Source organism: Selaginella moellendorffii, unplaced genomic scaffold, assembly GCF_000143415.4.
Source record: "Selaginella moellendorffii unplaced genomic scaffold, v1.0 SELMOscaffold_47, whole genome shotgun sequence".
NCBI classification, from domain to species: Eukaryota; Viridiplantae; Streptophyta; class Lycopodiopsida; order Selaginellales; family Selaginellaceae; genus Selaginella; species Selaginella moellendorffii.
The window spans coordinates 1,136,523-1,161,864 of NW_003314308.1; the positions used below are offsets into that span (position 1 = coordinate 1,136,523).

The window sequence follows — 25,342 nt, forward strand, 5'->3', positions numbered from 1 at the left end:
CTCAGACTCCATCTCGGACTCCATCTCGGGTCCATCTCGGACTCCATCTCGGACTCCATCTCGGGTCCATCTCGGACTCCATCTCGGGTCCATCTCGGGTCCATCTCGGACTCCATCTCGGACACTCCACGTGTCATGTGTTGTTCCTTTTTGGGTCCCTTTTTGGAGCCTTGCTTATTGCTCGCTTCGTGCTCGTTCTTCGAGCACTTCATTAGGAGTTCCACTCCCACTCTCGACTTTTTCAAGTTGGAGCTTTTTAGTCCAAATGTGTTACGCTTGTTTGGTTTTTGCTTCGGCCACCACCACATGGCACCCTTCTGGCTCCACTTTGGGGCCTAGGGATTTTGTGTCTCACACACAACTCTCTCGAGAGCCCTAATTTCTTGACACCCTACCCTTCGAGTCAAGCCTAACTAGAGCAAATTTGACCTATTAAATGTTAATCAACATGTGATGTGATTCCCCTAGCCAACTAATAGAGTCGGACTCGAGACCCCTCTGATACTAAACATAAGCTTCTGAATTTAAACTTTCTAGGAGGTTACTCAGCTCAATACTATTCAAACCCAAGAACATTTAACTTTAAATATCTCAACTAATTGGAAAAAAAGGTGCACTCTTGTTCATGGGCTCTTTCCCTTTATATTTAAACCCCATGGATCATCTATTAACTTGTTCTCTTTGGTTGCTTACAATGATGAAATTAAATGTCACTCTGTAAAAATAGCCATGTTAGTGTTGGAATGCACTACAACTTCCCAACATACTTCTTAGTTCTTCTCTTACACTACTAGCAGGTAGGGTAAGAATAGATGTAATTTGCTACATTAATTTTGATACCAGACTAAAAAAGTCCCTTTTTCAACTAAATAAAAGTTTTTCATTTACTACTATATTCTATTGTTGGAACATCATAACATTCTTATAGAAACAATTGTCACAGGTCCTTGGACAAAAGATACAATCTTTCCTACTTATAGTAAATAAGCCCATATTTAACTGAGAAATAAAGTTTCACATTAGCACAAATAACAAATTTCATTGCTTTACTATTAATGTTTTGTTTCGACAACTCCACATAATACAATATTACTTTTGTCAATAGATCACTTTCATATGAAACCCAAACATCTCCTAACTAGTCCAAATTAATTGCTGAAAACTGATTTTGATGATTTAACACATCTAGAACTTACTAGATTTATAAATAATTTTGATATTGAATCTAACAAACTTCTTTTGCCAATGAACCTACTTTGGCATAAACTTTAGCTACATTGTAAAATAGCTCAATATGTTATTATTCATATAAACTTTAGTATGTCTATCCAAATAATACCTTTAATGGTCCAACTCTAACACTATAGCAAACATTTCTTTTCTTGTGTGTAGGCCATTATCCTGCACTTTCGAAAAAATTGAGGTACAACTTATCCCTTCCAATAGAGAATATCCTAACGAATATTCTTTTAAAAATATGCTACGAATGTTCTAGGAAAATATTCTAGGGTTTAGGTTGTGATCTTCGAGCGATCGAGCTATGGCGGTCACGGAGGCGGAGAGCCGCATGGAAATGCTGAGCCGCCACCAGTAAGTCGCAGCTCTTAGCGTTGTTTTCGTGACGATGATGGTCGTGGCGGCAGGCAGGAGATCAAGGAGCTGCGAAATCGAGAGATCGAGCTCAAGAAGGCCGCCGCCAAGGGCAGCAAGGCGGAGCAAAAGGCCAAGAAGAAGGCGATCGAGGAAGAAATCTCCGGGAAGGACGCGGCGATGAAGGAGCGGCAGGCCAGGGAGCTGGCTACGCTGGGGTTTGCGGGCAGCGAGGACACGAATGCCGGGCGGCTGGATGGATTGGTGAGGGCAATCGCGGGGGTCGGGGTCTCCTCCGCCGCCGCCGTGGCGGCGCCGCCAAGAATCTCCAAGGGGAAGAAGTGGCGGGATCGACGAGCGCAGCAGGACGCCGAGAGGGAGCAGCGCATCCAGGACGAACAGGCACTGCTCGTGAGCGATCGCAAGGTGGAGGAGGATGTCCTCGCCGCCAAGCTCCAGCCGCTGGGATTGTCGCTCAAGGAGATCAAACCCGACGGGCATTGCTTGTACCGGGCGGTGGAAGATCAGCTCCAGCTCCATCCCAGCGCGCCCCAGTACTCGTTCCAGGAGCTCCGGAAGATCGCGGCGGGCTACATCCGCGAGCACCCAGAGGATTTCGTTCCATTCATTGGCGGCGATGTGGAGCTGGAGGATTACTGCCGGGAGATCGAATCGACCGCGGCCTGGGGAGGGCAATTGGAGCTCGAGGCCCTCTCTCACGCGCTCCAGAAGCACATCTTCGTGTTCTCGGCGGAGATGGCGATCGTGGAGATGGGCAGTGGGTTCCAGCGCGATGGGACGAATCCATCGATCAAGCTCTCGTATCACAAGCACGCGTTTGGATTGGGGGAGCACTACAACTCCCTGGTTCCGGCGTGAGGAAGAACGCGGGGAGGGTTTTGGCGGGAAGAAGAGTGCCACGTGGCTGCTGACGTGCCCAATGGTCACGATTAGGGTTCTTCGTTTTCTTCATCAGTGAAATATTTCGCGTGATCGTCGTGTTCTTCGTCGATTCTCTCCTCTGCCCTCCCACAGGTAAATCGATTCGTGCGCTGCGAGGACTCTCTGGATTGTAATCGGTGTTTTCTTGCAGCGTTGCGGCAGCGATGCGCGTCCAATCGATTTCTTGTTAATTCGATCTTCCCTGTGGTACGTAGCGATCGGGCACGAGAATGCCGTCAATCCTTGCTCTCTGTGCTTGTAGATGGAAGAAGGGACGCCGATTCTCGAATCCTTCACGCAAAGCGTCGCGGATGGGCCGTCCCAGCCGCTGGTGCGCAAGCTCATGTCCCTGATGCTCTCGGAGCCGTCCTCGATCCCTCCCATTCAAGATCCCGACGACGCCAGTGGATTCCTCCTCGTCGAAGCTCCCGCTGGTGGAATATCGAGGCCCGGAGCTTTAGACGCAGTGGAAGATATCGCTCAAACGGCCGGGTGCCCGGTGGAGGACATGGAGAACGTTGTCCAGTCGGGGTTCCGGTTCGCTGGATCCGAGGGGTGCTGCGATTCTCCAAGAGTGGAGAGTTACTTCTCGGAGAGCCAGATCCCAGCAGACCTCGCGGACAAAGTTCCCATCGATTTCCTCCACGCCATCAACAATGTGCTCGACACCAGGGTCGTCCCAGTGCCAAAGGGCCATCACCACCATCACCACCACGGCCATGGTAGACGAAGATCTGCAAGGAAGCGAGCTCCGCCAGCTTTGTCACTCGGGAACAAAGAGCTTGTTCTTCCTCGCGAGGAAGAACAAGGTGGCACAGGTTTCGCGAGCACGGACTATGCACAGGAGATGGTGACGAGGAGGCTGGATAGATTGGAGGAGATTTGCTTGCGGACCGAGTCCTACGTCCAGATGGTTCTAGGGACGATGGACAGGAGGCTCCAGCTCCTCGAGGGCGATGGGATATCCAGGTGCACTCTGGATTCCATGACTTCTCCGAGGTTTCCAGGAGGAAGTTTTTCGTGCGAAGCCGGGACTTTCGTTACTCCGGAGATGCTCATGGTGCAGTCTCCTCGTCCGGACAGGATATCTCTGTTTGCTACTGATGTAGCAGCGTCGGCTGGGTTGGAGGTGTCTTGCCAGGCTTCCGAGGATCCAGCGCTCGTTCTCTCGACTCCGGTTCCATCCGTTTCGCAGCCGTCCGAGTATCCGTTCGCTACTCTTGCTGGAGAGCGGCCGGAGATCACCGCAACGGTGGCTCCTTCAACTCCAAATACAGGGGACGAGATAACAACGATGCACAGGCAGGAGGACGAAGGGACTTCCGAGAGGCCACTTGTTGCTGCGATCGCCGTTTTCTCTCTTGCTCCCGATGCTGCGGTGGATGCACTCCTGAGCGAACCAGTTTTGACGTGGGAGAACGAGGGATTTCCCTACCTTCGTCCAGCTTACCAGGTGGAGTTGGAGCCTCGGCCGAGGGACACCACTGTGCTGACATGGGACGCTGCTCGCTACTTGGCTCCCGAGTCGACAAGCAGTGAAGACGAGCGTGCTACTTGTCACTCCAGCGAGGAAGCATTCGCCTTCTGCAATCTAGACGACGAACCGAGGCGGCTCAAGGAGGACACTGAGATGCTGAGCGAGGTTTCGTCTCTCCTCCAGAATATATGCGCCGACCTGGAAGCTTACGGCGTTCCGGAGGATGAAAGAACCATCGAGCGCTGTCCTCACTGTCGTTTCGGCCCAGCTTGCATCAAAGACCAGGAGGAGATCATCTCAGTTCTCGAGGAGATGTTCACGAGGCTGACATACTGGCCGCGTCCCGAGGACGTCCTCATGAGTGTTCTACCAGTCTCAGGAGCTTTCTCGGCAAACGCTTCGGTAGACGAAGTTGCGTTTGCTCCAGCAGCGGCTTCCAGTCGAGAGCGTGTTATAGAGGGAGTTCAGTACGCGCAGCTACCTCAGCAAGAAGACGTAGACGAGATCAGCTCAACGAAAACCGAGCGGAGTCTTGAGATTTTTCCTTTGGAAGGCAGCACCAGTCCAAGGGTGGCACTCTCGTTCATTCAGGAAGACGGCATGTCCTCGGAGGTCGAGCAAGCTCCGCAGCACATGAAGATTGAAATGCCACCTCCGAAGCAGGATGCTCCGAACGAACCTTTGGCTCTTCACGTTGCGATTGCTCCCAAGGAAATCAAGGTGGTGCCGGAGGACGAGCCCGGCGCAGAAGAAGTGGCGCCCTCGGTTATCCAGGACATCTCCGTCACACTCGAAGGATCTTACAGTCAACCCGTCGTTCACGAGAACGATGTCGTCGGGGACAACGCAGCCGAAAGTCGAGAAGTTGTGGCCGTTTCAAGGGACCAGCTGCAGCTTTCTGGTGACGTATTTGCGGACTACACGTTGAAGGTTGTTCCCCGGCCAGAGCAGCAACAGGAAGGAGCCCCCTTGGTTGTAAGCCAGGACAACAAGATGGTGATTAACGAGGAGGAGGTTTCATCCGTGATACACGAGCTGTGCTTCGCCCTGGACGTTCCTTCGCGTGCAAGTCAGGCTGACAAAAGCAAAGAACCGGAGCTCCCGTTACAAATCGCCATTGCATTAACTGGAAGCGGTAGTGGTGCCAGCGATCACAGCATGGTGGCGCGGACGTCAGTGGAGGACATATCCAGCTCTGAGGCATCCTCGTCAACTCAGCAGCAAAAGGAAATTGCGTCCATCATTCTCAACCTCAAAGCGCTCCAAAAGAGTGAGGAAAGGCCCATGACGTTCAACTGGGAAGGCGTTCCCGCGGCAAGCGAATGCGACGACATACCTTGCCTGCTCAAGGTTGAGGAGAAGAAGTTGGCGGCTGCAAACGACGAGTTCACTTCTGTTCACCAGGAAGTCCGCATCTCGCTGGAGGTTCCCACGGAGACGAGAAGCGAAGCTGCTGGCCCGGGTGTTCAGATCGGCATTGCTGTGAAGTCCGTGCCGAAGAGAGCTGGTGACGAAGAGAACGCCATATACACAGTCGAGATACCCGACGACACGGACTTTGAGAAAGTGCCACTGAGCGAGACCGTCGAGCGAGAGGCAGAGCCCGCAATTGAGGAGCTAGTGCCTCTGACAAAAGCAGCCGCGTCGCCCGCGAAGACACTGGTCGTCGAGAACAGAAGCTTGGGAGACGAGCTGTTGCTGGAGTCGATTCTGGCTCCTCCACCATCTCCTGGCGAAGCCGCTCCGGAGACGCATGACTTTGTGGTGAAAGAGGAGAAGAAGGCTGAGGAAGAATGGGTGATCGATACGAGTTTTCTTCCAAAGGAGAACTCCCACAAAGTCGAGGCTAAGGTGCCAAAGACAGTGCTCAAAGGGGTGACAACGCAAGATCTCATCCGCGGCTCCCTCCATTTTGACGGGAAAGCCTGCTTGCTCTCGATCTCGACCGACGATATCTGGACAACGGAGGATATGTGCCAGGCGTCAGTGCCAGGCGCCGCAGGGAAAGAGAAGTCGTCGCTACCATTCTTGGCGGACAAAGGTCCTGGCTTGCGGAACGGTGCTGAGCCTCTGATACGGGAGATCCCTGCATGGCTTGGAGACGTGCTTATCGACGAGGTGAAACAAGCTTGTGCCGGCAGCGCAAAGGAGGCTTTTGGATTCGGGGGAGGGAAGCAACAGCAGCAGCAGCAGCAGGCCGGCATCCAGCGTCAAGTGCTTGGATTTCGGAGCTTGCCAGGAAGGCAAGTCAGGCCTGGCCAGCCAAAACCATCTCAAGAGGCCGCGTTTGGGTTTCGCAGCCTGCCTCCGAAGTCGGGGAGGCCACCTTTGCCAACAGCAGTCGCAGCGGTGAAGCCCAGCATCTCAGTCACTGTTCCGGTTTCCAGCGACGGTTTCGCAGACTGGGACTCGACGCTCTCGCTCGTCACCAGGGGTGGTAGTCCACCACAGTCACTAGCGCAGCAGGAGCAGGCAGACCCGACGAAGCCAAGAGTTCCGGACTCTCCAGGCGCTCGCTCCTGCATCATCAACAGGCCGAGCGAGCTTGGTAGGAGCAGCAGCGGCGTTGGGGGTGGCGGCAGCGCTAGCACACTGGCCGTGGAGCCGGAATTCGAGCAGGATGCTCAAGCGCCGGCAAAGACGATCATTTCGGACGCAGCATCGGCCTCGACTCCGTCACAGACGACACCAACGTCAACGCTAACTCTGGAGCAGACCTCGTCGCCTCTACCTCTTCCTCCGGCAGCGAAGATGGCTCTAGACTTACTGGACGCGGGCAGTGGCGAGGAATCGTCCGGGGAAGCACAGCAAGCAGCTTGGAGCAGTGACGGACTCCATGTCCTGCCGCTGGACGCGCTACAAGAGGAGACGTTCTTTGACGCTCTCGAGTGCTCGGGTAAGTCTCATCTTCATTACAACAACAGGAAGTGTAGAGGCACAATAAGGCTGGTGGGATTTGTCATCAACATGGTGGTGGTGATCATCGTCTGCACGATGGTGATCTCGCATCATCGTCGTGGTGTTAGAGAACAGGAGGACGTGAATGCTTTGATTCTCACAGATTTTTGGTTTGAGCAGCGGCTGGAAGAAGCGGTGGTGGTACCAACAGTAACAATGGCAAGATCAAGCGCTACCTCAAGGACAAGCTGTGGAACAAATTCTCGTGCTATGGCGTTGGGCTCCCAGAGTCGGATTCTTCGGACGCGGGCATGCCGTGCCATCACCACAGGATTCTCGCAAACAATTCTTAAAACATATCGAAATCTAATTCCGCTTGCCATACTAAAGTGTCCATGTTAAGCACAGATTTTCCTGACTTGCAACAACCAGGAAGAAAATCACCACTAGCCTTAGCTTTGGCCATTTAGACTTGAGCATAGATTGGGAATAGATGCTATAAAGATCAAATCAAATCGTCACCCAAGTTCTACGGAATGGTCAGGGATTGCTACTGTTCCACTTAAGAACTGGTTTTCATGAACCAGCTTTGCCACGTGAATTTTCACGTCTGTAACCAACCAAGGTAACAAGACAGCAATGAGAGGGTGCTTTAGTTATATGTCAGAAGCTTCTAATCTTGTGACGATTTTGGATAGGCTATAGATATCACTATATTTTCTTTTTTACCTTAGCTGAAACTTTGAAAGAATAAATTAATCAATTTAAATTTGATAAATCTATGAGCAAGCAAGCGAGTGAGTCAAGATAATTCGATGGATACTAGAGAGAGTCTAGGGTACGAAATTGCCTCACAGCTAACCATTGGGCACTATCAATTTTAATGAGGTGTGTTGCAGTTTTATCCACTTATCCATTTTTATTATTGTTAAAAAATTTATATGAGATTAATATGGACCTATATCTTTTGCATATTTTCATTTTCCCACTTATAAACAAAAATGGATGGACCAGATTTAATCCCAAATAGATAGTCCATATTCTATAGTAATATAATTAATGTATTGCCTAGCCAGGGTAATTCATCTCTCTTTGTATGTGTGTGTGTGTGTGTATATATATATATGTATATATATGTATTTATAAACCTTACACCATCCTCTCCTCCGGAAGATAAAATAATAAATTAAGTGAACATTTAAAGTTTATATTGGGCAATTATAAATTACCACAGGAATCTAATACTCAATAAAAGGAAGTGTCAATAGCTCTTTGAGATCCACGAACACCTACTCATAATCTGGAGACCAAATGAAAGATGACGTTGATGACTTCAGCAACGCTCGTAATGGTGTAATGAGATCAGAAAGATGATCCAGAAAACAACTGACATATTGCATCTTACCCAAGAAGCACTGCACATCATTCACACACTTCGAAGTAAGGAATTTTAAAACAGCCACAAGTTTGTCAGGATCAACTTGCAAACCCTCACGAGAAATATAGTACCTAAAATAAGTTGTGTCTTTGGACTTAAACACACATTTCGATCGCTTCAACTTTAAACCAACATCCCATAGCCGATCCAACACTTTACAAACATCATGAACGTGTTCCTCCCATTCCCCTTTGAGTGGATCAAAACATCATCAATGAAGTCAACAGTCACCTCTGTCATATCACAAAGAACCTCATCCATCATTATTCAAACTAAACAGCATCACCAAAAACTCGTACAAACTAAATGGTATATGAAAAACAGTCTTAGGAATATTTTCTTTGATCATTAGTACTTACTAGTACCTAAAAGCAAGATTTAACTTGGTGAACTAATAATTTCGCCTCAGACAATCCAAAAGATCAGTAATGTGAGGAAAAGGGTACACATCCGGAATTGTCACTTTGTTTAATAAACAATAGTCAATGCAGAAATGAATACGCCTATCAGACTTCGTCACAAGATGAGGTTCACATGCCCAAGGACACCATGACTTCTAAATAACACTCTTTTCCAACATCTCTTTAATGTTTGCATATAAAATCTTGATCTTTTTGGGTGACTGACGACGAACATGAACTTTGATTGGACAAGCATTCCTGGTTGGAATTGAATGACATGTAGCAATCTTGGCCCCAAACGATAGGTCAAATTCAAAGAGATTGGTATACTTCTTCATGAGCTGGTCAACTACTGCAACACAAAAATTATCAGAAGGATCGGAAAAGGGAAGAATAAAACAAGACGGAAATATAAGAGGAAATAGTGGGGGAACAAAAGTAATGGAAGCAGAGGTAAAAGTAGAGGGATAAAGAGGTATAAAAGTGAGAGGAATGGATGAAACATAAGAAAGTATGAGATAAGGGGGAGAAGCCTCAAAGTCACACTTGGTATGATTGCATTACAATCAATCTATACCAAGGATGAGGTCAAAAGCTTGACTCGGCACCACCTACAATGACTGTGACTCAAGCTTGAGATCACCCATACACACAACCAGGTCTGCCTCATCCCATGCATATACATATGTACGGTCATTGCCATAAAGAATGAAAACTGGTTCTACCACATAACACAATTGTAAATGGCAATGTGTGGCAACATTTCGAGCAATATAAGATAAACTCAAACTTATATCAACCAACATAAAGAGAATAATAGAAAACCGTTTGTTATAAAAACAAGCTTGGAAAGTAAACACTAGATGAACCGGTGCCGAGTAAACCCCTTGATGATACTCTTGAAAGAAAGATGGAGGGGTCACTAACGTATTTGTGCAAGGTCCCTTTGTTACTTGCATGACTCCTCGTTTCCCAAATGCATCTCAGTGTCCAGACCTTCCATTGCAGTAGCATCAACAATACATTGTTGAAGCCAAGGTCTCCATCTAGGAAATGGAGGTCACTAATCTGGAAAACGCTGACAATGCTGATAAGTATGACCGATTTCATCACATGCCCAATAGCGAACATCACGGCCACGACCATGTCCTCGCCCTTGGCCTTGGACTCGAGCAACAATAGCATCAACCTCCATTGGAATAGGACCATCGCTCATAAAAAGTGGAGCGGAAAGACGGGCAATGAAAAGTGGAAGAAGTGACATCTCATAACATTGTGCCAAGTGAAGAACATCATCAAGGGTGGTTGGAACAAGTGCATACACAAGTCTGACAAGATCTTGATGAAGTGCTGGCTATAGCATTCCTAGCTTAATTCGCTCTAACATATTTGGCTTTGCACAAAGCATAAGGCTTCGGAAATGACGCCAAATTGCATCACCAATTCAAATAGCTTTTGACGAAGATGATGCAATTGCTAGAAGGCATCATCACAATTGTTAGCATGTCCGAATGCGCATTTGAAAATGTCCGGGAGAACACTCCAATCCCCACGAGTAGCTGTACTCAAACCATTATACCATTACAATACTATCCTTTGAAAACATGTAGGAAACTCATGCAAATGCCAAACATCATGCCAAGAATGATATGTGGTTATCACCATGAAATGATTGAACCAATGGTACACATCATCCCTAGGATTCCCACAAAAGAACTCCAGCCGAATGCAAGGATTAGCACCAAGTGCAAGAGGAGCTATACCACGTGCCATAAATGCCACCATCAACTGAATTTGGTTGTTCAATTGCAATCGCATGGTATTAAGCAATTGCACCAACTGTTGCTCTAGAGTCAAGAGGAAGAGACTACTACTCTACCATAAAGATGAATGAAAAAGAAAGAGGAAAAGAAGAGCAATGAGAAGAAAACAACAAGGAAAAGGAGATCTAGACAATGGAAAAGCTAGATCTAAATCAAAATTCTGAAAGTAAAGAACAAAAGAAAGAAAATGGAAAAAGTTAAATTTAAACAATGCAAAAGTTAAATTTAAACCAAAATCCCAAATCCAAACACTCCTCGAGAACAATGAAAAATGCCCCTCACCTCCACCAATGTGAGTGCTTAGAATATGAAAAGGGTATATAAAAAATGTGTATATCAATTAGCCCAAAAACCCTAGTTTATATATAAAAACAAGTGATCTGGATTGAAACTAATCTGATGGCTACTAAAATCACATTATGCTAATATTAGTATATGGCATTGTAACCATACACTTGGCCCTCACAGAATTAATTTTTTATATGCTAATGTTTTGAAATAACTAAATTTATTACAATAAATTTAATTTTGATAATATTTGTAAAGTATTTATTGGAATAGTAAATGTCAAATTGTGTAAAATTTATATATGAAAATTAATTTTGAATTCTTTAGTCTATAATCCTGACGGGCCTCACATGGTGCTCCTCGAGCAAATCGTGAACAACTAGATTTTCGTCCACTGAAGACTGGAAATCTTGGTCCCCCGTGAAGAAAACTGCCCAAGAAAGGAGATTCAATAGTGGCCATCATGATACTCAATAATGAAAAAACTATTATTGAATGTTTCACTAAAATCTTAATTTTATTGATTTTAAAATAATTAATTTTTTACTTTAAGAAATTTTTAAAAATTAATTATTAATATATCTTTTATATGTATTATATTCTAAATTCCTTTATAAAACATAATTTGTTTAATTGTGTCATGGAATCCAAATAAACTTAAATCCATTTTAATGACTATTTGGACCATGAGGTTAGCGCCAAATTTCAAACCAACATCAAATCCGTGGCTATGAAGGAGGAGAGCGTTTTCCAGTTCCTGGTGTGGATCCAATTCGTGCGCGCGGCGCTCAGCTTCCGGAGGCCCGTGGGAATCCAGACTTATGGCCGCCATCTCGCGCCGCGCCTCTCGGCCATGCCCACGCTTCCCTCGCATCTGGGCTGGCTCCTCATGGAAGCGCCCACGCTCCTCGTCCCCGCCCTAATCTTCCACCGAGGTAAGCACGCCGCCGCCGCCGCCCCACGGCTCCTCCTCCTCCTCTTTCTCGCCCACTACTTCCATCGCACCCTCCTCTATCCCCTCCGCCTCAGCCGCCGCTCCTCCTCCTCCACGCCAATGCCGCTTGTCACCGCCGTTCTCGCCGCGCTCTTCAACGCCCTCAACACCTACATTCAACTGCGCTGGATCTCCCACTTTGGATTCTACCCTGAGCGATGGATTCACAGCGCCCAGTTCGCGATCGGCGCATTCCTGTTCGTGGCGGGCATGGCGATCAACATCTGGGCCGACGGCGTGCTCATCGCGCTGAGAAAACAAAGATCTTCCGCCAAGGAGAGTGTGTCGTACAGGGTTCCGTACGGGGGGCTGTACGAGTTTGTGTCATGCCCAAACTACCTGGGCGAGATTGTGGAGTGGCTGGGATGGGCCATACTGACGTGGTCGCCAGCGGGGCTGGGTTTCTTCCTCTACACCGTTGCCACGCTGGCGCCACGTGCCTGCGCGCATCACCGTTGGTACGTGGACAAGTTCCCCGACTATCCGCGCGGGAGAACACCGTTGATTCCTTTCCTCTGTTAACATTGGCTCTCGTATTTAATCAAGAGAGAACTACACTAGAGGTTGCTATTTCAGCTAAACTGCAAGATAGAAACACCCCATGTCCATAGTTTTTAAGTTTACTCGCTCTTCTTTGCGCTGCGAGGGATCTTGCTGAGAACGTTTGCATCGACCTTGGAGTACTGCTTCTTGGCCTCTTCAAACAGCTTGCCGATCATGGCTTCGATCTCGTCCTGGTACTTGTCGTAGATTACTGGAATCGTGTGAGCTCCGACCACCACTGTTTGATTGAGCAAATCGAAGTAGTTTCAATCAGATCTGGAATCCAAAACAACGATTTTTTAAAAAGAACTTACAGATGTAGACAAGGGTGATGAAGTTAAACCACGCGCCGAGCTTGGAGAGGATCCACAACACCACTGTCACCTAGAACAAACAGTCACGAGCACAATGCTTTGGTTTCTCTCGGTTTTTTCACTCCAAACTTAAAGAAAGGCACTCCTTTTTTTCTACCTTGAGGAAGACTCTGAAGTCCTTGCCAATGGCAACATCGTGAGCTGCGAGAAGGGCCTTGTTGATCTCTACACGGAGAGTGGCGGCGGAGTCGTGCACCATTTCTTCCGTGAGAACGATCTCGGGGATTGGAGGTGCAGGCCTAGAAACCAAAAGAGAAAAGAATGAGAACTTTTCAGTCGAATGAAATGATCTTAGATCCTTAGAGGAAGATCCAGAAAACCAAAGCGTTGTTTTCTACTTGCCTGTGGAGCAGCGATGCGATGGTCGCCCACAAAAAGAGGATGACAATGAGGAAGAGCAAAACATTGCAAACGAGCGATAGCAATGTATAGCCCGACCACTCAAAGAGAAACCACGCCACTGTTGACCCAACGAGGAGGCTCGTGGAGACGTTCTTTTGCTTCCACAGGAGAACATTGGCGCCTGGCAATAGAGATCATCAAACACGGCAGATGTGAGCGCGCATCGATCGATCGATCACGGCATTGGAATATCTGATCTATCTAGTGAATAAATCCCTCTCCCTCTCGATCGATCTTACATTTGCCGCCTCCCAGGAGCTCGTGGACGTTCTTCTTGCCCGATGCCTTTGGCGGCGGCGCCTGGGGCGCGCTCTGGAAGGAGTCAATAACGCTGTGGACCGCGGAGCTCACTTGATCGGCGAGGTCCGCCATAGCCAAGGACAAGAACGAATGATACCCAAAATGTTACGAGCTTTTTTTCCGGGGCATTAAACGAGATTCACTGGCCGCCCATCTACTACCGTCCATTCCCGGGACTTTCCATTTGGGAAGAATCCAGCAAATGGGGTCGTCGATTGGCGGGCACGTCGCGGATGCCGTCCGTTTGAGATCCGGGGGCAATCATGACGAAGGCTAGTCGCCGGCACAGTCAACGAGGTCGCTGGGGCCGTTGGATTCTGGAATCTGGAAATGGATCTGGTCCGCTGAATTGCCAGGTGGAAATTCCATCAGCGGCATTTAATTTGAAAAGAGAATGCCGTCTACTCTTTTCTCGACAGTCAAACGCGGTGAGCCCTAGCCCCGCGTCGCGGAAATGGCGTCGTGATAGCGAGCGCCATGGCGCCTTCATCCGATCCAGCGGAGGAGGAGGTATCTTATAGCTGATCAGGCTCCAGGGATTTCTCCATGGATGACAAGGCGGTGTCCGAGCATCTGGTGCACGAAATTCTCTGCTTGATCGATGCTCTCAAGGCTGGAGTGAACGAGATCGGGATCAACAAGTCCCTGTTCCTCAAATCCACCTTGTTTTTGGTGGAATTCAAGCAGCTCTCGCTTGGACAATGCCCGGCCAACGCGCTCCTGAAAATCCTGGACGATATTACGGGCTTGGTGAGGCTCACGGAGCAATGCTGCCGCCGCAAGAGCAGGGTGTTCCAGATTTACAAGTCTCAGGAGATAAGCCAGAGAATTCGCGATATCATGCTCGAGTTTGCTTCTCACTTGGAGCTTTGCTCGGAGGTAGAGAACATGGACCAGATCATGGAGCTGAGGAACAGAGTCACAAGGGCTACTTTCTCTCCGGATCCGAGAAATGGCGAGCTTGCAACAGCTTTGAGTGACGCTATTTCTCATGAAGATGACGAGCTCCAAAGCAAGGTTGTGGACGACATATCAAGGCACTTGGCCGCGTCCGTGTCTTCTCTCAAGGAGGAACTCTTGGAAGACAAACGACAGCTCGAAGTAGACGGCAGGGTCGAAGAGCTATCGGAGCTAGAGAAGCTGGTGCAGCTTCTGGACAGCGCTCCTTCTCTTGAATCGGATTCTCTAGCTCTGGACGATACTTTTGTTTCGGAGGACATTCCAGCGTCGTATCTGTGCCCGATCACTGGCCAGCTGATGAGAGAGCCTGTGCTGGTGGAAGGCGGTGTCACGTACGAGAAGTCGGCTATAATGGAGTGGATCAACCGGGGAAACACCAAGTGTCCCGTCACAAATGCCGACTTGAGTAGCGTCAACCTTGTCCGGAACAGGTCGATAGAGAACGCGATCCGGCAGTATGTGGGGCGTGTGAACATCGAGAAATTGACTCGGTCGATCAAGAAGATCAAGCTCGAGCGCGTCCACGTTGAGGAAACCTTGGACACCATAAAGAATCTGATCGGGCTTGGCTCTTGCTTTAAGAGGCATGTAGTTGCTTTGGACGGGTTGGAGCCGCTGGTTGCGATACTCAAGAGCTCTGCTGGAGACCAGAGGGCTAAGATACTTCAGATTTTATTAGCCATTGGAGAATCTGGAGATGACTGCAAGGTAAGGCTCGCGCTCTTGGTCGTGATCACAATACTGCTGCTAATGACAGAACTTCCTTGAAGATACATATCGCTGAAGTTGGAGCTGTTCCCGTGGTGCTGCGAATCCTGACGAAGTGTCATGGTGACTGCCCCGATGCTGTGAGTCTCCTTCGGGAGATTTCTGAAGTGCAACAAGGGAAGGAGGTGATTCTTGCACAGCCAGGGTCCATCATTGTTATTGCAAGTGCGGCCACTGTCGACTCGGTGGAGCAGAAAGATCATGCCATGAAGCTTTTGGAGAACTTGTGCTCGAACAAGTCATGGGTGGCCATTGAAGCAGCTTCAACAGGAGTATTTGATTTTCTGATCAATAATCTTCACACAGGTATGTAAGAGAGGAAAACATCTTTATTTATTTGATGTTGATCTTGATTGCGTGCAGGAAATGAAGCTGTAAAGCTGGAGATGGCTGAGGCAATTGCAACGAAGCTCGAGTTTAACGACGCTAGCAGTGCAGCTCTTGTATCGACAGGAATCCTGGTTCCACTTGTAGGGATGCTGAAGTCTGAATCGCTCGACAGCAAAATGGCAGCTACAAGATCTATACAGAAACTTTCATCTACAGTGACGAACAGAGACGCTATCGGAGATGCTGGTGCAATCCCTTTAATAGCTGGTTTGGCGACAATGGCAGTGAGGGACTTGAAAGTATCTGCCTTGGAGACTTTGGCAAACCTCGCAAGCACACGAGAGTGTGTGCCAGCTCTGGCTACCGAAGAGAACGTCCCTCGACTCTTAGAAATGGTGAAAGACAGGGATTTACAGGTTCAGAGCAGCATTCTCAAGATTCTACATTCGCTATCAAGGGAGAGCAAAACTGTCCGGTTAATGGTTCGTCAGCATGCAGAAGTTATCCGGTACTTGCTGGATGCGTCCTCCGAACACAACTCTGGCCCAAGAAGAACTAGCGTCCTTGGAGTCATTGTCCAACTCGCAGCAGACAGAGACACGAGAGATGCCATTCAGCCTTCCTCAAGCACAGTGATGTCCTTTGTGAGGCTGTTGGATCAAGCAGCAGCTACGTCGACTGAAGACAAAGAGCTGGCACTGGGAATACTTTCCGGGATCACAAAGAACGGATCACAAGCCAGACAGGTGCTAGCGGCTGGGGGCGCTTACGGGATCATTATCAGCTGCATGCAAACGGGAAGTCCAAGGATGAAAGAGGACGCGGCTGCGGTTCTAACAAGGCTAACGGATTCGGAGCTCGACGCCAACTCCGAGCAGGAACTGGCAAGACTCGGCGTGATGCGTCTCCTGCGAGACACTTTGGAGACTGGATCAGAGCGGGCGAGGGAGCACGCGTGTGCCAACCTCGCCAACTTATCCAAGCGGACACCGTCGTTAACCCAGGAGCAATCGTTTTTCAAGCGGCTTCTAGCGAGGCTGGGACTGAAGCAGTACAGGTTGTGTGTGGTTCATCCAGGAAAGTGCAACGCAAGGGCGAGCTTTTGCATGGTGGAAGCTGGGGTGGTGCCGTTGCTTATAGGAGAGATCCGCGGTAGCAATGCCCGCAATGCGGAGAGAGGGATGGATGCGCTGCTCACGCTGGTGCAAGACGAGAGTTTCCGGATCAAAGGAGTGGATTTCTTGGTGAAGAACAACGCGATACCGGCAGCGGTGAGCTTGGTTGGGAGGTCCAGCAGCCTGACGGAGAAGGCCATGGTGCTCCTCGAGAGGATTTTCAAGTGCCGGAAGTACAGGGACGACAGGTACTCGAGGATAGCAAAGTCGAGCCTCTCCACGACAATGACTTCGGGTTCCATAGGTGCGAGGAAGTCGGCTGCGAAAGCCTTGATGCACTTGGGCATGATGGCCAAAGGCTCTACGTACACGGCCACAGGGGAGTCGGCCATTGTTAACTGATTCAAGTATGGACATAAGGCAGGAGATATGAGCGACGTAAATATATGCAAAGACGAGAGGGTCAATTGTGCCTGAGATCGGAGAGTCCATGGCTGACCCTTGCATGGCACTCTCCATTACAATGGAGATCCACTGCATTTTGTGGGCTAAGTTACTGTTCATAATTACATTTGATCTTCAAACTATTATCATATAAACTTTTATGGTGGATGATTGGGATAAGTTGTCTATATTATTTCTAAATAGTATGCTCATGTGAGTTAGGAATAAATATATTAATTAAGGTTTAGACCCTTGTTTATATACAAGAATGGATAAAGCAAAATGGATGGTTTATATGCTTTAGTATTATAATTAATATATTACCTAGGCATATATATATACATATATGTATTTATAAACTTCCCATCCAAAAGATGAAAAGGTGATAACAATAAATCAAATGGAATATTTAGAGTTTCTCTTAGACAATTATAAACTACTATATGAATCTAAAGCTCCCACAAAACTACTAAAAAAATTGTTAACAACTATGATTGAAACAAAATTCAGAGCCATGACATAAACATTAGTTGACTATGGAATTCTAATGAACTAATTGAAATTCCATATGCAACTACCAAATGCTCAAACCAACATTAAATTTATAATTTTGAACCAAAACAAAAGACTTTGAGAGCCATTACAATCTATAAAGCAAATAATATATTTTGTCTCTAAATCTGTCTATTAACACCATTAACTTAAACTCATGACCATAAATAAAACTTACCTTTCCATCTTTGTTTAGCACTATATATAAGAAATCTCACTCACTCCATTTATTTTTCATATTTTCCTTACCCCTTTTTTGAAGGAAAAAAAGTTTTGAAGCACTAGGTCCATTCGGACTCATTGTGTTTGTCCTCACTTTGTGATTTATATTCATCCTCACTCTACTATCACATTTGATAAGCTTCATTATGTTAGAGTTAGATGTTTCATTTAGACTAGCTATACTCATCCTTATTCCACAATCCATATTGTTTGTCTTTAGTCCATTATTATATTCACTCATCCTTATTCCATCATTAGGGCCGGACTCTTCTTTGTCCCCTCTACCTCCTCCGATAAAGAAAAAGTTTAAAGTGTCAGGGAAAAGGGAGAAAACAAGAAAAATTGAGGAAAAACCATTATGGAAGAAGAAAAAGTGAATAAAGAAACATTAAAAGAGGAATTTGCATCAGTTGACAATGCAAAAATAGGGAAATAAAAAAAAGGATATAAGCTTGGAAAATAAAAGACATTGGATTATTCAACCTCTTTAATACATAACTCAACACTTAAGATAAGAAAATTAATAAAAATGTTTATACTCTCAAGAGAAAACATAAACTTTTCAATAGCAATGATAAAACAAAGGCTCTCAATGGCACTTACAATTAGGGACATACACTCAACTTGAAACTTTGGCCAAAGAAAACACTGTAGATAAGGAAGAAATACTAGTAACATGAAAAGGTGACTTAGGCCAAAAAATAAAAAAAGATTGGGAAAGAGTAAAAAGTAAAGAGAAAGGATTAGATGATAGATTAAAAGATTAACACCTACCCTATGAAATCTCCACTTCATTTCTAAATCTATCTCCATAATAATCAAGCTTGTCAAAATGATTTATAATCCACTTAAACTTATACATATCATCTTCCCATAAACTCGATCCTTGAACATTCTCCAAGAACCAGACTACATCATCTATAGCTTGCAATTGATGTCACAACCATGCTCCATATTAACAAAAGATGGCAGAACACCAAAAACAAAACAAGCCACGTAATCATGTCTTATAGAAGTTGAAGGTAGTAACACATTAAAGATGGGCACAGTACTACACTTCACAACCAAAAGCTTGATTTAATGAAATAGTATTAGCAAGCTCAAATGACATACTCATTGATTAATAATGCTGTGGTATGGTAGGAGAAGAAGATGCAATGAAGATCAGAAGCAACAATAGCTAAAATTTTAAATCTTGTAAAAAGCTAATACAGATATAAATTTAAAAGAGAATAAAGAAATATGAATAAAAAGCACAATCCTAAACACTAAAGCAAAGTATTGAAAAAAAACTATACCCTTCATAGACAAATTGCAAAGCCCTTCACCTCCATGGATGGACAAAATTCAGTCTCAAATTAGTGTATTACCTAGGTAGGGTGATTTATGTATATATGTACATGTATTTACAAACCTTACACTCCAAAATTGTTACTAAACATTATGAACAAGAGTAATTAAAACCTGATTGTTACTTTCATACTTGCTATAATGTTTTTTATTTCATTATATGGGAAAATAGTGAAGTAAATTTAGTGAAACACTTATCAAGAAGAATGTCTATTAAATTCAAATATTTTCCAGGCATTGGTTATTACTCTAAGTTAGTTAAGTTAAGTAAAACAGAAAGAATTATCTCTATTATTCATTTCTCAATCCATTGATTTCTCAAAACTTCTAAAGCCTTAACTAATTGTGCTTAGAAGTAATATTTCTTTATTAAATATTCAGAAGAATGTCAGCAAGATACTGCATGGGGAGCACCACCTGCTTGTGCAGAAAACAACCACCATTTCCATGGGACCAACAGATCTACCCAGTCTGCTGGGAAGAGGTAGATCCTCAAAGCTTGTTCAACATATCACGTTCTACATCACCCCAAGCAAGAGATGCATTAAATCTTGCAAGAAATGCATTAAATTAGCAAACTTATCCAGTTTTTCACATGAATAGAGATACACCAACAAACTATTATCATACAGAGAATGCCCAGGCTATCAAACTGGACAAGTTTGCTAATTTATTATATCGCTTGCAAGAATCTATTTGCTTTCAATGGGTATTTGTGTTTCTTTGCTCTTCTATCTGTTGCTACACTTGGTGTTCTAATGATTGTAACTAGTTTTGCTCACATGCCCGACTGACTTTAATTTTTTTTTTCTTTTTTTCACTGATTAATTTTTTCTTTCTGGTTTTGCTAATGAGCTGATTGACATTAGTCTTTACAAACAACCAATAGAAGCAAACAGGGGAAAGGTGGTGCAAACAAACAGGAGACAACTCAGTGACAACATAATGGAACTCACTAACTATACAGAGGAGATGGAGGAACGTGAATGCAGAAATGGCCGGAGCGAGAACACCCCCCACATCAAACTTGTAAACTTGTTTCCACAGTGCAAAAGTGCCAAAACATAATATAGATAGATATAAAAAGATTATTCTACAAAGATTGGCAGTTTAATACAGCATTTATTGTGTCAAATTTCCTTAGAGATGCATCACCACCTTATTCTTGCAAAGATGTGAGTCTAGATGTAGAGATCCAAGAGGGACCATGGCCAAGAAGAGTACTCAGCCATTTTGATCTGGTACCTATTGTCATTCCAGGCTCTTGTCCAAACTCACAGAGACAATCTGGCTGCCTGCGTTTGCTACTGTTTAATCATATTTGGGAGATTTCTTTTCTCCTGGTAAAAAGTTAAAGTTAAAAAGTAGAAAGGTACTCTTCATAGCTCAACCATTAATCTAAATCGGGCAATTAAAAAATTCAATAATTTACTATGCAAATTTTATTACACGAAGCCTTGGTCTCTAAATCAACAGGGCTGATGATCACCATCATGGGATCGATCCATGAGCACCATCATGGGACCGATCGATGAGCACTGGAAGTTGCGACGTTTAGTCTTTCATTCAAGCTCTCATATCTTACACGCGGGGCGAAGCGACAGCTCCACTACTTACTGGCCTTTCACGTGTACACATTTCTTCGCATCATCGAGAAAGGGGGCCCATGTCGCTGACCACTAAACTTTGATCACCATCGCCGCTATATAGGCGCAAATGCACATCTTCCAGATTGCACGGAAGAGTTCCTGTGTTATCTCGAGAGGAAGATGTTGTCCAGCTCGGAGTACGTTCTCCTCCTTTTCACAGCAGGCGGTAACTCGGGTGCCGAGTGAAGCCCGAGATCGGGTACAAGGAAGGCGTCGTCCGGCTCTGGGAGTAAGAAAATACCCGGCTTCGTCTTGAGCTTCAACGCAGCTGGGTCTCCTACGACTTTAGTAGCATTGAAACCGGCGGGCAGCTTATCCATCTGAGGAACTGACCGAAAGTAGATCTGATCCCTGGAAACGTTAGCGGAGGGCCAGGCGAAATTCGCGTCGATCTGCATGAAGCACGATATCAGAAAACCAAACGAGAGCAGTAGTAGTCAAGTGGATCTTACCTTGGGATCGAAAGTGTAGCTCGAAGCTAGTGACGACGAGTCGGGCAAGTTTAGGAGCTCGTCGCATTTCCAGCCAGGAACTGCCTCCGTGAGGAACTCGAAAATGCTAGTCTTCCTGGATCCATCTCCTGGCGGCGGCGGCGGCGGCGGCGGCGGGGGTGGTGCCACTGGAAGTGTAGTAACAACAGCGGCGGGCTTGCGAACTCCAGGAACTTGGCAGCTCTTGGAATTGTCCGTGTTGCTGCCAGTGATGACGGTGGCGGTGGAAGTAGTCGAGGTGGAAGTGGAGGTCTGGGGAGAAGATTGGCAGTGGCGTCGAGCGTCCGAAGCAGCGGCGTGATCCCTGTGCTCTCGCCTTTTTGTGCTCTTGGAGGCCCTCGAGTGGCTGTTACTGTTGGGCACAGCATGAGATGATTTTGGCGGTGGTGTTCCTGGAGATGTCGCTGGTGCCTGTCCCGAGAGAGTGTGGAGCGAAGCAGCAACGCCCGTGACGAGAAAGCGTCGGTGATTTGAGGTGGAGGCAGTCAACTTGTGGATGGACATGTCGCAGTTGTGGCAAAGCAGTGCTCTGTCCTCGAGGCAGAAGAAGTATGCCGTCTTGTCCTGGAGGGAAAGCGAGATGGATCAGCGAGCGAGCTCCTCTAGGCAATTCGATAAGACTAAAGCGGACGAACCTGGCAGATATCACAGCTCGTCCTGGTGGGAGGCCTGAAGAGAGGTACTCTGTGGTGCTTCCCGGCGAGCTTGTTTGCATCGTGGACTTGGATGTCACATTCCCGGCAGAGGGCGGCCTCGTCAGCGCAGCAAACCACGACTGCTTCGGCCGACTCGCATCCATCGCACTGGACTTTCATCTCCCTCCTCCTTGGAACTTGGAAATCTCAAAAAGTTCTTCGATCACCCGCGAGTTTGAAGGAACTCATGTACAAAGAGGGGTTCTTCGTTTAGAAGGCGGAGAAAGCAAAACAAAACAAGGCGTACCTCAGTTTGTCACTGTTAGTGTGACAGAGCATGCCATGTGCTCATATTACTTGGCTTGCTACTGCGATGCTAGCTAGACTTGTCAAATATCTCCTTCCTCTGCCAAGCTTCTTTAAAACTTTTTTTTGGTAATCGATCAATCGTCTTGGACCAATTCCAATTTCCAAGATTGCTTACCCCATTTCCTGCCCGGAAAAACATTAGGAATATCCAAGCAAGAGAGAAAGCTTACCAACCATTGTCTGGATGCGTTAATTCTCTAAAGTGACAGCAGCACCAGAAACGCATTCGAAGTCAAGATAAAAACTTTCCACCAAGATCTGGTTGCTTGACTCGATTGCCTTGCTAACCAAGCAACCATCGATCATCTGGGCCTGCCTTGGTTTAGTTTGATCACAAGAAGACGACGAATGAGAGCTTTACACTCGAAAGCTGGAATTAAGTAGTAAGCTTTAGCTCGATCCAAAAAGACGATTCTCCTACCGATAGCACGCACCTCGTGGTGTTGTCCCGCTGGACTATTCTCCTGGCAAATCCATTTCATACTAAGTGGTTCACATGATCTGATTGATCCCAGATTTGTTCTGGCTTCATTGCTTATTCGTGGCCTGGCTGTTGGGTATTGACTCGGTTGGATAAACGACAAGCTTGTGCTTTCCACAATCTGCAGAAACAAAACACCGAAGAATTAGGCCAAACGAGAGGAAAAAGGAAATCCTTACAAATCTTTCATTGCTTGACAGCATCTCTCTCTCTTCTGCTGCTGCACGCGTTTCCAAATGTTCGCCAGTCTCCCGTCGTGGTTCGCAGCACTACGTGGATGCTACAGCAAAACAGACCAAAAAAGAAGGAAAGAGTAAAGAAAGTAAATCAAAGCAGCAAACGAAAGTTAGAAATTAGAACGAAAAGCTCAAACAATTGACAGCCTGTGAGTCTGGTGGTCTGTCTGTCTGCCAGATGAAGATATGTTTTCTCGCTGTTCTTGAGTTGAAATTTTTGAGGCTCCTAACTCTGTGTACTGCACACGCAGCAGCACACACTTATCCAGTTAGTGAGCCGAAATGTCACATAAGTAGCACAACAAAAATCTATATGTAGAAGACGCGTACGATCGTAAAAAGGCAAACCATTTTCTCGAGCACAAGGTACTGCTGGTCAGAATGTGCTGTTCTCTGGTGGTTGCGGAAGCTTTCGGTTGTGCGGCAAAGCCATCTCTCGTTTCAGAGAAATCAATATGTCTTCCATGGTGTAATCTCGTCGCCAGTTGCTTAGCATGGGGAAGTTCTTGGGATCTATCTGAGAAATCATGACGGGCAAATCAGTGCTTCCCTCAAAGAGGAGAAGGTAATGGCCATCTTCCGAAACAAAAAGACATAGAAAACTAAAAGAAGAACAACTTACAACGCCATTGTCTTGGGAGACGCAGGTCATGTTGATTCTCGACATGAATTTCACGCTCGGTGGCTTGTCCGGATACTCCTTGTCGCAAAACAACTTAAGTTGATAGATCCGGCCGTCGTGAATGGACTGCCAGCAAACAAGTGTTCTACGCGTCAGAGAAGCACACAAGAAATAAAAAAAGAATACAAGCCACTTGTAGCACGGAGCAAGAACACCGAACGCAAAAATCCAAAGGAAAAAGAAAAGCTCACATTGCTCGGCCCAAGGATGGTGCCCGTCCAGGAGCGCATGTAAATGTCGTCCGCGTCGTCCATTCCCAAGCTCACCAGTGGATCTCCCAGCCCTTTCTCCCCTCGCTCCAGTTCATCGAGCAGCCGGAAACTCCTGGGAACTGCGAGCAAGCAACAATCGACCTGACAAATCAAAATCCAAATCGGAGCTTCTCACCAGTGACCGATGCCGACGCTGCTGCCGATCCCGCCATCGCTCGACTGGAATGCGCCGCGCCCTACGCTCAAGCAAGACGAGGAAGAAGACCGGACATGTCCAAAACAGTGGTGCCCTAGACTGCCAAGCCGTGCCCTAGTCCAGGTGCCGTACGTTGGTACCCCTAGGACGGGTTGACTGATTTGTTTGACTTTGCTGGTCGTCGCCTTTCACTCCGGGGTGACGTAGGCGGCCGTGATGCCGCCATCAACGAGCAAGCTCGCGCCGGTCACAAAGGAGCTCTCGTCCGACGCCAAAAACAATGCGGCTCTAGCGATCTCTGCTGCTTTGCCAAATCTTCCCATTGGAATGTGAACGAGCCTGCGATTTCTCTTCTCTTCGGTGTCCAAAACCTGGTTAGCCAGCGAGCAATGAGATGATCATAGGAAGAACTCTTCGCTTACCTTCATCAAGAGCTCCGTCTGGATGGGTCCAGGACAAATGGAATTGACACGGACCTTGTCACGGGCGTGGAGCACCGCGAGCTCTCGAGTTAGCGACAGTACCGCGCCTTTGCTCGCTGTGTAAGCAATCTGAGCGAGAGATCCATTAGATAGAAACCATAGAAATTCTTTTACTTTTTCTTAATCTTCTTCTTACTTGTGGTGCTGCTGCGCCTAGAAACGCGACAAAGGAGGCTGTGTTGATGACCGAGCCACCACCTGATCTCTGGATCGCGGGGATGCCATATCTACACCCGTAAATAACTCCCTGTGCACGAAAAAGTAGCAAGGGATAAGGTTGGTTGCTTGATGGAATGCGTGGTGTTGTTATTCGGAAATGGATTACATACCTTGACGTTTATGTCGAGAGTTCGATCAATGACATCGTCTGGTGTGTTGATCGCATCACCATCATTCGCGTCCATGATCCCAGCATTATTGAATAGTATGTGGAGACCACCAAACGCTCTCTGGACATTTGGAAACCAACAGAAATCACAGTTAGAACACTCCAGAAATGATCAATAAAAAATCCAGAAAATTTGGCACAAAAATCGAAAGAAGGTACCTCGGTCTCGAGCACCATTTTCTCGACGTCCGAAGGAATCGAGACATCACCACCGGCGATGGCGAGGCATTTGCCCCCAAATTCTCTCACCGCATCCACGGTTTTTGCCGCCCCGGAGACGCTCTTGTCCACCACAGCCACACACGCGCCT

At 46.7% G+C, this 25,342-nt stretch overlaps 8 protein-coding genes across 10 annotated transcripts in view; 4 read left to right on the forward strand and 4 right to left on the reverse strand.

Annotated features, from left to right (window-relative positions):
• Positions 1-1,522: 1,522 nt before the first annotated feature.
• LOC9657994 (OTU domain-containing protein 6B) lies at positions 1,523-2,583 on the forward strand. The gene is made up of 2 exons (XM_002981032.2): positions 1,523-1,590; positions 1,644-2,583. The coding sequence occupies exons 1-2, from the start codon at positions 1,541-1,543 to the stop codon at positions 2,467-2,469; spliced, it is 876 nt and encodes a 291-aa protein (XP_002981078.1). The 5' UTR covers positions 1,523-1,540; the 3' UTR covers positions 2,470-2,583.
• Positions 2,584-2,730: 147 nt separating this feature from the next.
• On the forward strand, positions 2,731-7,284 carry LOC112350277. The gene is made up of 2 exons (XM_024686184.1): positions 2,731-6,905; positions 7,088-7,284. Exons 1-2 carry the CDS (start codon positions 2,795-2,797, stop codon positions 7,258-7,260), a joined length of 4,284 nt encoding a protein of 1,427 aa, XP_024541952.1. The 5' UTR covers positions 2,731-2,794; the 3' UTR covers positions 7,261-7,284.
• A 4,161-nt stretch (positions 7,285-11,445) lies between these two features.
• On the forward strand, positions 11,446-12,424 carry LOC9657995 (steroid 5-alpha-reductase DET2). The gene has a single exon (XM_002981033.2). It carries the CDS (start codon positions 11,588-11,590, stop codon positions 12,371-12,373), a length of 786 nt encoding a protein of 261 aa, XP_002981079.2. The 5' UTR covers positions 11,446-11,587; the 3' UTR covers positions 12,374-12,424.
• On the reverse strand, positions 12,366-13,589 carry LOC9657996 (reticulon-like protein B2). Its single transcript, XM_024686183.1, has 5 exons — positions 13,410-13,589; positions 13,111-13,291; positions 12,866-13,007; positions 12,709-12,778; positions 12,366-12,632 (listed from the first exon to the last, which is right to left on the reverse strand). The coding sequence occupies exons 1-5, from the start codon at positions 13,540-13,542 to the stop codon at positions 12,472-12,474; spliced, it is 687 nt and encodes a 228-aa protein (XP_024541951.1). The 5' UTR covers positions 13,543-13,589; the 3' UTR covers positions 12,366-12,471.
• Positions 13,590-13,901: 312 nt separating this feature from the next.
• Positions 13,902-17,242, forward strand: LOC9647023 (U-box domain-containing protein 13). The gene is made up of 3 exons (XM_002981034.2): positions 13,902-15,138; positions 15,201-15,504; positions 15,562-17,242. Exons 1-3 carry the CDS (start codon positions 14,017-14,019, stop codon positions 17,043-17,045), a joined length of 2,910 nt encoding a protein of 969 aa, XP_002981080.1. The 5' UTR covers positions 13,902-14,016; the 3' UTR covers positions 17,046-17,242.
• Positions 17,243-20,630: 3,388 nt separating this feature from the next.
• Positions 20,631-23,168, reverse strand: LOC9657997 (B-box zinc finger protein 20). Of its 3 annotated transcripts, XM_002981181.2 has the most exons (7): positions 23,016-23,168; positions 22,790-22,957; positions 22,530-22,725; positions 22,294-22,478; positions 21,987-22,230; positions 21,313-21,915; positions 20,631-21,252 (listed from the first exon to the last, which is right to left on the reverse strand). In XM_002981181.2, the coding sequence occupies exons 5-7, from the start codon at positions 22,164-22,166 to the stop codon at positions 20,965-20,967; spliced, it is 1,071 nt and encodes a 356-aa protein (XP_002981227.1). In that variant the 5' UTR covers positions 22,167-22,230; positions 22,294-22,478; positions 22,530-22,725; positions 22,790-22,957; positions 23,016-23,168; the 3' UTR covers positions 20,631-20,964. The 3 variants fall into 3 exon arrangements, with proteins under 3 accessions (XP_002981227.1, XP_024541776.1, XP_024541777.1); XM_024686008.1 differs by having other exon boundaries at positions 21,987-22,478; XM_024686009.1 differs by having other exon boundaries at positions 21,987-22,478; positions 22,530-22,957.
• Positions 23,169-23,244: 76 nt separating this feature from the next.
• Positions 23,245-24,330, reverse strand: LOC9647024 (ubiquitin-conjugating enzyme E2 variant 1D). Its single transcript, XM_002981182.2, has 4 exons — positions 24,142-24,330; positions 23,946-24,085; positions 23,695-23,820; positions 23,245-23,589 (listed from the first exon to the last, which is right to left on the reverse strand). Exons 1-4 carry the CDS (start codon positions 24,176-24,178, stop codon positions 23,449-23,451), a joined length of 444 nt encoding a protein of 147 aa, XP_002981228.1. The 5' UTR covers positions 24,179-24,330; the 3' UTR covers positions 23,245-23,448.
• The window catches only part of LOC9647025 (uncharacterized oxidoreductase TM_0325), a 1,806-nt gene continuing 723 nt past the window's right edge, over positions 24,260-25,342 (reverse strand). The window contains exons 2-6 of the mRNA XM_002981183.2: positions 25,192-25,340; positions 24,974-25,093; positions 24,781-24,891; positions 24,585-24,713; positions 24,260-24,533 (exon numbers count right to left, since the gene is read on the reverse strand). Of these exons, the coding sequence (XP_002981229.2) occupies positions 24,351-24,533; positions 24,585-24,713; positions 24,781-24,891; positions 24,974-25,093; positions 25,192-25,340 (692 nt within the window). The 3' untranslated portion in view covers positions 24,260-24,350. The remainder of the gene's footprint in view (positions 24,534-24,584; positions 24,714-24,780; positions 24,892-24,973; positions 25,094-25,191; positions 25,341-25,342) is intronic.

Excerpts from the sequence above, each read along its gene's own strand:
- LOC9657994 (XM_002981032.2), top strand. The coding sequence starts at position 1,541 with ATGGCGGTCACGGAGGCGGAGAGCCGCATGGAAATGCTGAGCCGCCAC. Across the intron at positions 1,591-1,643 it reads GAAATGCTGAGCCGCCACCA|GCAGGAGATCAAGGAGCTGC; the intron begins GTAAGTCGCAGC and ends TCGTGGCGGCAG.
- LOC9657997 (XM_002981181.2), bottom strand. The coding sequence starts at position 22,166 with ATGAAAGTCCAGTGCGATGGATGCGAGTCGGCCGAAGCAGTCGTGGTT. Across the intron at positions 21,916-21,986 it reads CGAGCTGTGATATCTGCCAG|GACAAGACGGCATACTTCTT; the intron begins GTTCGTCCGCTT and ends CTTTCCCTCCAG. Across the intron at positions 21,253-21,312 it reads GCTACACTTTCGATCCCAAG|ATCGACGCGAATTTCGCCTG; the intron begins GTAAGATCCACT and ends TGCTTCATGCAG.
- LOC9657995 (XM_002981033.2), top strand. The coding sequence starts at position 11,588 with ATGAAGGAGGAGAGCGTTTTCCAGTTCCTGGTGTGGATCCAATTCGTG.
- LOC9647024 (XM_002981182.2), bottom strand. The coding sequence starts at position 24,178 with ATGGCGGGATCGGCAGCAGCGTCGGCATCGGTCACTG. Across the intron at positions 24,086-24,141 it reads AGCGTCGGCATCGGTCACTG|TTCCCAGGAGTTTCCGGCTG; the intron begins GTGAGAAGCTCC and ends GCTTGCTCGCAG. Across the intron at positions 23,590-23,694 it reads TCTCCCAAGACAATGGCGTT|ATAGATCCCAAGAACTTCCC; the intron begins GTAAGTTGTTCT and ends ATGATTTCTCAG.
- LOC9657996 (XM_024686183.1), bottom strand. The coding sequence starts at position 13,542 with ATGGCGGACCTCGCCGATCAAGTGAGCTCCGCGGTCCACAGCGTTATT. Across the intron at positions 13,292-13,409 it reads GCTCCTGGGAGGCGGCAAAT|GCGCCAATGTTCTCCTGTGG; the intron begins GTAAGATCGATC and ends CTCTATTGCCAG. Across the intron at positions 12,779-12,865 it reads ACTTCAGAGTCTTCCTCAAG|GTGACAGTGGTGTTGTGGAT; the intron begins GTAGAAAAAAAG and ends TGTTTGTTCTAG.
- LOC9647023 (XM_002981034.2), top strand. The coding sequence starts at position 14,017 with ATGGATGACAAGGCGGTGTCCGAGCATCTGGTGCACGAAATTCTCTGC. Across the intron at positions 15,139-15,200 it reads AATCTGGAGATGACTGCAAG|ATACATATCGCTGAAGTTGG; the intron begins GTAAGGCTCGCG and ends ACTTCCTTGAAG. Across the intron at positions 15,505-15,561 it reads GATCAATAATCTTCACACAG|GAAATGAAGCTGTAAAGCTG; the intron begins GTATGTAAGAGA and ends GATTGCGTGCAG.
- LOC112350277 (XM_024686184.1), top strand. The coding sequence starts at position 2,795 with ATGGAAGAAGGGACGCCGATTCTCGAATCCTTCACGCAAAGCGTCGCG. Across the intron at positions 6,906-7,087 it reads TGACGCTCTCGAGTGCTCGG|CGGCTGGAAGAAGCGGTGGT; the intron begins GTAAGTCTCATC and ends TGGTTTGAGCAG.